Here is a 9,076-nt window from a genome sequence, read left to right on the forward strand (position 1 = left end):
ATATATATATATATATATATACACACACGTTATGCGCGTCATACACGCACGTTCATATCAGCGTGCGAAACAACTGGTAAATACCCATACGAAGATCATCGCTTTGTATAAAGACAACGTGATGTAGCGAAGTGCGAGAAACTTCATCGCCGCGTCGCCGTTTATAGGCGTTCGTTTATATCACGTAAGAAAAGTCGCTCGCTTAAGGAACTCACAGCGAACGCTGGGTCAGTCGCAATTTTGCGCAGGAACTCATATTTCTCAATCGCGTAAATTACGAGAAAAAAAGAGAAAAGAAGAAAAGAATTAAAGAAAGATCTCGCATCTAAGACGCTGATCGCGAGAAGAGAAATTCGCGAGATCTCGCATTGATCGCGACGGACCGAACGTTCGGGTTCTGTTTTTCTACTATCGTGCTTCCTTTCCGTTTTTTTCTACGTACACATATCATTTTTTTTTGGACTTTTCGAACATTCCAAAACGCTTGTTTCCCTCTTTTTTTTTGTCAATTTGTAGATCGCCTTGTATTCGATTTAGAGCAAAATAAAGTCTAGAAAGGCAACATCTCGCCGCGTTCTCTTCATCCCGTAATTCTAATATCTCATCGCACGCAGAAAATAAAATGCTGTTGAATCAATAAAATTTGCAACAGCGGCGTAATTAGAATATATTTTCTTGATTTAATGGAAAATATGATTAAAATTACTATATTATGTATTGTTTCAATAAATTATTAGCTTCAATAATATCGATATTGAATCAAGATTTACGCTCTAATTACGCATGTTGTTAGAAATTCTATTGATTCAATAACGTTTCTTTTCAGTATAGACTTTCATGGACTTCGCGTCAAGTGTAAGAGATGATTTTATGCATCTATAAAATATTTTTGCTATCGTTGGATATTTGATTTTGTGTGTTATTAGTCATTTACTTGGCTTTTAACGTAAAAAAGCATGCGAGTTTTTCCAGTAAATGAACATTTAAAATGAATGAATGTCGTCCGTCATATTAGAAATTCTACAATTCAACATTTCGATATTGAAAACATTATTTTTATGAGAAAATTCAGTATGAAAAAAGTGCGTTTAAATAAAAGAGTTCACTTTTTTCACTTCGAAAACAGTATAATTACGTTTACGTTTTCGAAATTCCTGAACTTCGCTTTAAAGTAGAATTCTTATAAGAGAATACGAATAAATAATGGCAACAATTCATTAATATATATATGCAAGCGGTGGAAGATAAAATGGGTAGTACTACTTTTCCAAAGATGAGCTTTGAATCTTTTTGAAAATTCTCATCACTTCCGTATACTGACTATTTCAATTTTTCGTAGGTGTTCCAATCAAGGACGTAAATCTCTGTGTGGACACATTGAGGAAGACTTACGGAAACTTATTGTTATTTGGGCATAACGAGTGCGAAAAGGTTGATTGGCGAAAAATAAGAAGAACGTCGAAACGCCCCAAAGAAGTACCATTGTTCAAAAAGAACCACAAAAGTTGCAATGCAAACATATTCAAAATAATATCAATATATTAAAAAAAAAGAACTACAAAAAGAAATAAATTAAAATCTTGAATAAAGACAAAAATGTAATATATTAACAAGGTGAATATGTTAATTTATCATGAATTTCTGTACTTTCTAACATATTCCCCATGTTAAAGTATCCCGATTTATTGCCACCTAACCTGATTGTTCAATATCTCACCTAAAACTGATGGAATCAATTATGAATTTCAGGCGGAAACGAGCGGTACAAGCGAGAACGAGATCTTTTCAGTACATCGAGGTGGGATATCAGGCTGACTAACTTATCAAAATTACTCTGATAAGTTAAGCTAACTCCGCTTACACAAGGAGGAAATTTCTCAGAACTACGCGCGATGTCTAAGAAAATAATTCACGGATCTCGATCGCGATCCTCATGTTAGCTGTGCGCTTGCTCGACAGTTATTTTCTCAGACACTCGTCGGTTCGCGAGATCCTCGCATTTGGTGGTAAAGTCACCCCTGTCGCCGAGAATGGAATTTTACTTCATTTTACGGATTACGTTTATAGGGCAATGCTAATCCGGTCTTAGGGTTCGTTCAGGGAGCGAGCTATTAGTGCTAAAGTGTTATTTTATTCCTTCTTTGCATTCATGACAAAGATAAAATACGGTCTAGATTAGGCTATCCAAAGGCATCCTAAATCGGATTAGGGTCATGGCACACAGAAAAACGTAAGCAGTAAGACGTACATCGTAGTAAAAAAATAAAAAGTAAAAATAAAAGTAAAAAATTTTGTGTTAAAGACGGTCTACCGAAATTTTTGTGTTACTTTAACACGGGGAATATGTTAAAAGATATACAAATATATACGTTAAATTAACATTAAAATTAACATGTTCATCTTGTTAATATATTATTTTTTAACATATTCACCTTGTTAGAGTAACATAAAAATTTGGAAATGAACCGTTTGTAACACAAAATTTTGTATTGTATGTAAGCAGTAAACAAATTGACTGATCACAGTCGATTTTCGACAATTATTCATTGCTCCTAAGAAGAATAATCGACTATGATTGGTCAATTTTCTTACTGCTTCAGTCTTACTGCCTTATTTGTCTGTATGTCATGGCCCTTAGCGTTGCTGTGCAAACGTATGCAGTAGAAAATTTTGTGTTAAAAAGGGTTCATTGAATGATTTGTATTACTATAACACAGGGGATATGTTACAAAGTACAAAAATGTATAAAAATAGCATTTATCTTATTAACATATTACTTTTTAACATATTTACCATATTAAAGCGACTCAAAAAGTTCAGTGGACTGTTTTTGACACAAAATTTTTACTATATAATCACGGAGGGCGCGATGTTATAGAGAAATCGCCCTCCGCGTTCACGGCGATTCACAGACGTTCCAACGAGGAACACGTTCTCCGTAAGACGGGAAGGCATCGCGATAAGTAGAAAATTATCGTCACTTCTTTCTCAAGAAAGATCCCCTTTCCCAGTCCCGACGCCACATGCTCGTTGTTGCTAAGCTTGAGATCTTGAATGTCTTTTTTGTTGGCATGGCCCGCGCCGTTGTAAAGAACAGTAACAGTAACGTGCGTCCCCCCGATGAGGGGCGCGCTCTCATCAGCCCTCAGACCTAACGATACTAATCGTGCCGTCGACTCGTCTGCTTGCGTCTTTTGCAGGTTTCTTCGCCGGGCTTAGCTGGAGCGGCGACGGTTCGCGGCGCGTCTCCAGGAGCGCGAGCATCGCGACGACGACGACGTCGTCGTTGTCGGCGGCGGCGACGACGACAGCGGCCACGAGCGACGTGCCGGCACCTTTGGCGCCGCAACGTCGTCCTCGGCTGCACTGTCCGTCACGGCACGCTAATCGCAACAATAATCAGCCGATCAGCAGCAGCATCTCCAGCCTCACGCACGACCGTCGGCACACCTGCTCGAGATGCGGCAAGAGTTACAAGAACGCATATATTCTGAAGCGGCATATGCTTTACGAGTGCGGCAAAGCGCCGTCCTTCAGTTGCCCTCATTGTTCGTTTAGCTCCAAGTACGAGCGCAACCTGAAGGCGCACATCAACCACCGTCACGTCGACCTGCACTCGGCGATACCTGGTATCGTCGTTGGTCAGCGGGAGACGCGCCATCAGCACGGAAGGGAGTGACTCGTCATGCTCTGCGTTACGTAAGGTGTCGAGAACGATCCGCGACGCTCGCGACGATGCCCGCGGCCGATTCCGTATCGCGGTCAGCGATCCATGCCAAATTGGAGTGCCAAACTCGAGTGAACTCCGGACTCATTCCGGAGACTGTCGTTTAAATATTCACGAGGTTTGTCGTATTTATTTAGACGCGCGACGCTACGGATGGATTTCCGCGGATGAATATTTAAATGGTGTGAACACTCCCTTCAGTCTCCCACGCAGGTCCGCACAGATTTAGTTTCTCTTCTTATCACGTTCGGTTATATAGAGGTGCTGCTAGAGTAATTCGTGAATCCATTTTAATACGCTCTAAAAGGGATGTGTGTGCAACGATAGATGAAATTTAAATATTTTTTTGCTTTTATTTAAGATTTTAATTTAATCCTTTCTTTATTTCTTTTTCTTTCGAAGGATTATAATCGTGTACTATGATATCGTTTCAATCTTCGTTTAACTAATGAGAAACGTAATTGAGGTTTGCGTTCTTAGGACCAAAGTAAATGCCAAAGAAATCATTTTATTCCAGTTATTTCAAGTTTTGCTCTCTATTTGTTTTTTTTCGTTTTTTTTTTATTTTATCGCTTGTACTGACGTCACTGTTTATAATAAAGATCTTATTCCGCGTGATATCGTGATATGTGCAACGATAATAAACTAAACTTAATTCTTTATTTTTTGTTTTTATTTAAGATTTTAACTTATTTTTTTTATTTCTTTTTTTGTTAAAGAAATTTTTTATTTCTTTTTTTGTTGTTGAAATCATGATCGTGTACTATGATATCGTTTCAATCTCCATTGAACCAACGAGGAATGCAATTAAGATATGCGTTCTTAGAACCTAAGCAAATGACAAAGAGATCATTTAAGTTATTTAAAATTTTGCTGTCTGTTTATTTTTCTCGTTTTTTTTCATTTTATCCCTTCTACTTACGTCACCGTTTTTATAACGAAGAACTCACTCTGCGTGATATCGCATGATAAACAGTTCGAGAAGTAAGAGAGATATTTGAGAAACATATATACCAAAGAAGCGTTTTTGTTTGGCACTGAAACATTAGCGACGTGCATTATATAAGACAATATGTATAACTAACACTTGTTGGGTCCCGTTTAATAGTACGCAGGATGATTTGTGTAAAATGTTACAAGTTATTTTTCTTGAAGATTATTTGTGACAGCAACAGACATGTTTTACAGTGCTTTTAGTACTCTTAAAAGGTTTTCGTTACTGTCGCTGATAATTTCTGAGAAAATGCCTTGTGTGACTTTATACAAGCCGTTCTGTATAAGTGGATAAAAGAAATGAAGTAAGAACATTGTTGAATGTTTCGGACTTGCGGAAGTCACCAAAAAAGTGTAAGAATATGGTGTTCGAATATTTCATTTATCGATTTGTTACGCTTTCTGTCGATTTGCTATTTATACGCCGCACGACGATGACCTGATTTGTCGCGAAACATCGCGATACCTTCCATTTCGTTCGAATCACCGTACAAAACCGGAAGCCAGTCTAAACACAAAAGCGAGAGAGGACACTTTTTTGGGACGTTTCCGAGTCTCCTACAGATTGCTAAAAATTGCCCAATTATTTTTATACTAATTATAAGTGATGCAAGAAAGAAAGAGAATTGTCCTAGTAGGTTTTGAACATTCTAGGAGAATCCACTTTGATTCTCAGCGAAAAAAAAAATTTGCGAGATTCTTGACGCAACGAAATACCACCGACATATGTAGCCGATACATATGTTACCTATTTTAGCTCTCTAGTACAGCTTAGCTTAAGGATTCCTCACCAAATCTAGTCAAACTAATCTGCGTCTTCTCACTTTCTTCAGACAGAAATTTTTCTCTACGATTGATGACGAACAGCCGTTTAGCGGTACCGATGGCCAAAATAAGTCCATGCACATAATGCTCATGTCAATCCTCTCGCGATTTCTTCAACTCCACCGATTTACGTAAAACCACAACAAAATTGCAACTATTTTTGTTTTTACTCCTCAAATCACTGACGTGAATTTGAAGCGTTATAGTTTCCATTTTTCTAAAAACGGGAATTCTTATCGAAAAATGCAAGATTTCGGTACGAAAGATTTTGGTATTAAAGAGAATCAAATTATGTAAACTAGAATTGAAATAATATTATGTCTAGAGATATCTACGAATTACATATATATATCGTAACTTTTAATGGAGAATCAATTTCTCATACTTGGACGAACGTGTAAACGAAATTATTATTTGACGCAAAAATACTTGTTCAACAGTTTAACGTATCAATTATTAATTGCAAAATCGCAATTTACTAATGACTGAGTCTGATCTCACGTTCTATTGTTTCACTAATTGTTTTGCTTCATTGCTACAAGAATGTTAAGTACCAGAATCATCCGTCGCTACGCTCGAGACAGAATTAAAGAGCTCTTGTCGGTTTTAGAGTTGTGTGTAGATTGTGAGCGAACCAACGGATATACCAAACACATCTCAACGTTACTCGAAGATATAATCGTCGTAGACGATACTGATCTATAGCTGTAACACCATGCAAAATTCGTTAGCTATGTTCGCTTTCGCGTCTTTCCATCTGAATTAGAATCGTCTAGTCTTAGAGAACGGCCTAAGCGGGTCGTGAACTATTCTATATTATTAGGAGATACACATTCGAGATAGAGGATATATATTTAAATAAAAAAGTACATTGTGTATTGTATGTACTATATATATGTACATACACATATATATATATATATATATATATATANATTATACGTATAACGTAATAACGATAACTTGCAATGATATGTTATAATATAAATTATGAGTCATAGACCGCAATTATGAAGAAAAAGTATCTCTCTGCGCTTGGTCGGGACAAATAATTCGTTAAACTTGTTACTGATCCACTTCGACGGAACGTACGAAAACAAGCAAATATTTCTCATTGGTATAGCGTGTCATAATTGGATGCACGTTCAGTTTTGAATAATTGATTGGATCGCGTGACAACGTCCTACTTGAAAAAAAAACGCGTCACGAGCGATTTTGAAACGAGACAATTAAGATCGTTCGATGTCTCCTCATGTATGAGCAATTTGTACAATCTGATTTTCAACGAATGACAGAACACGAGTTGTCGTCATTTGTGTGCATGAATCTTCCGGGAACACGAAATGGAAATTCGATAAACGCGTAATTCTATATACGTATCAAGCGCTCTTGCCCCTTTCGTTCCGTCGAGATGGATTCAATTGCTACTCTGCGTGCCATAAGAGATGCATAAGGTGAATGTGACCGACAGAAATATCGATACAACGAGGTAACGTGAGCATCGTTTTTACGGGATGATCTTCGCGTGCGCCCGACACATACGAGCTTCCTTCGAGATCCAACGAATTCGAGAAGACACTCGAGCAAGGACCAATGAATCGACGAAGAACTGTCGAAATGACTCAGTCAAGCCCGCCGAACAAGCTTGTCCCGACCAAAAACGAAGTCCTTGAATTCTATCTTAAAACGACTTTTTAGAAACGTTCAAGACGCTCTCGTATATTTATCCTAATAGACCTAATAGGGGCTCTATAGCGAATCTCTCGATGTTACTCTCCTTCTCTCTTTTTCCTCGTCTATCTCTTCTCTCGCCTCTCGTATGTATCTTCTCGTGCCTGTCACTTTTTCTCTTTGTCCTAGAAATTGTTAGCTTCAAGCTAAGCTCTCCTTAGCGCTACTCGAGCGAATAATCCCGATCTAAGCGCGTCGACGTGATTGACCACTGTACGGTCGCATTGATCCGCATCTATCTCGATTAAACTGTCTAACTAAACTCACTCGGCTATTCGATTTCTACTAACGATCACGATCATACGATCGGTATTCCTGACACGCGATCAAATCCGGAACCACACCGGTTCTCGGGCGATTGACGTACCACGGCGACGACGAGATCGACGCGCGTGGGCAAGTATCGCGCTATCGCGTGAAATATGGATCGGTACTCGTGAGAGAGCAAACGTGACTCCTCAGTTCAGAGTTCAGAGCCGAGAGCAACCTCTCAGTTTCGACGTGCACCTTCTCGTTGACCCCTAAAATTTCGAAAGGATCTCACACATCCGGGCGCGTTCTTGCGTTTCCGCTGACTCGTGTCGTCTTGTGCTTTTCTTTTCCTCGGCTTTACCTTGCGGAAATCAAATTGCATACTTATATATGACGATTCTCGCGTGTCGTCCAAATCGACTCCATGTGCCTAAAAATGTGATCAAAAACACGCTGTTGTGAGACGCAATGTACGAGCGCGTTGCGCTTTAAAGTATCTAGGTTTCTTGTTGCGCAACAGGGACTCTTCGAGCCCCATACATTGTCATCCTTCCGTTTTAGGCGAAGGAAATGCGATGTCTTGTACTAAATTCGGCATGAATAATTTAGAGGCTAACCGCGCGAGTCACTCGACAATGATGTGTTTCAGCAATAAATAATCAAAATGGTAGGGATTTTTTACCATATACGAAGCAAATGAAAGTTATATATATATTTGACATTTCTTTTTTATTGACGCACTCCACGGAGCGTTTTTATTACGGGAATCTCTGTGATTGACGCGCTTGTCATTGAATCTGGAATCCTTTTTTTATTGATTAAAAAACTAGCGCGAATATATTCTCATATTTATATTTCTGAGACGGACAGGTTACTCGTTTTTTTTCTTATGTGCGCGTTTTTTTCTTATTGGCGCAAAATGTTTTTCAGACGTGACCCGGCAGAAAAGTTTGAGTATAATTACGCGAAGATAAGCAAGCGATTGCATTTATCTGTTGCTCGTTTTTTTCTTCATACGCGCGTACGTGCGAAACGCGGTCGGCGTTCCGAGACACTCCGGTGTTTCGATCAGCGTAATGTCGACTTCGTATGAAACGTGAAGGCGAACGGAATGTGTCTTCCAAGTTTTCCATGTTACCGAAACATAATAGAGCCGAAGTTCAGCATAAGAGGAGGAAGTTGTGTTTTTCACGTGACTTCGCGCTGAAGAACGCGGAACGAAAACTAAATATATACAGTGGTGAAAAGACTGAAAATAAAAAGAAAGAAGAAAAGTCGTGCGAAGTGAGAGGTATACATTTGTTATTAATACGTGAACGATGTGAGATATACGTGTGTATCCTATGTACGTGTACGCGGGCGATAATGTTGCACTTCTTCCCTCACACGCTAATGGAAATTTTCTATTTTGAATAAATTCATATACTTTCCTTTTCGTTCCCACCTACATACGTACAATTATTTTTTGATAATTTAAAAGAATTACACGCACGCACGCACGCACGCACGCACGCACGCACGCACGCACGCACGCACGCACGCACGCAC

The 9,076-nt window shown here is 38.8% G+C and overlaps 1 protein-coding gene across 1 annotated transcript in view; it reads left to right on the forward strand.

Moving 5' to 3' along the window:
• Positions 1–1,713: 1,713 nt before the first annotated feature.
• The window catches only part of LOC106748548 (putative transcription factor ovo-like protein 3), a gene marked incomplete at its 5' end in the record, with an annotated part of 15,042 nt that continues 7,679 nt past the window's right edge, over positions 1,714–9,076 (forward strand). Inside the window, 2 exons of the mRNA XM_014627207.1 lie at positions 1,714–1,798; positions 3,201–3,845. Coding sequence (XP_014482693.1) covers positions 1,714–1,798; positions 3,201–3,679 — 564 coding nt within the window. The remainder of the gene's footprint in view (positions 1,799–3,200; positions 3,846–9,076) is intronic.

The sequence above is a fragment of the Dinoponera quadriceps genome, unplaced genomic scaffold (assembly GCF_001313825.1).
Source record: "Dinoponera quadriceps isolate SergipeBrazil2010 unplaced genomic scaffold, ASM131382v1 scaffold2171, whole genome shotgun sequence".
Lineage (NCBI taxonomy): Eukaryota > Metazoa > Arthropoda > Insecta > Hymenoptera > Formicidae > Dinoponera > Dinoponera quadriceps.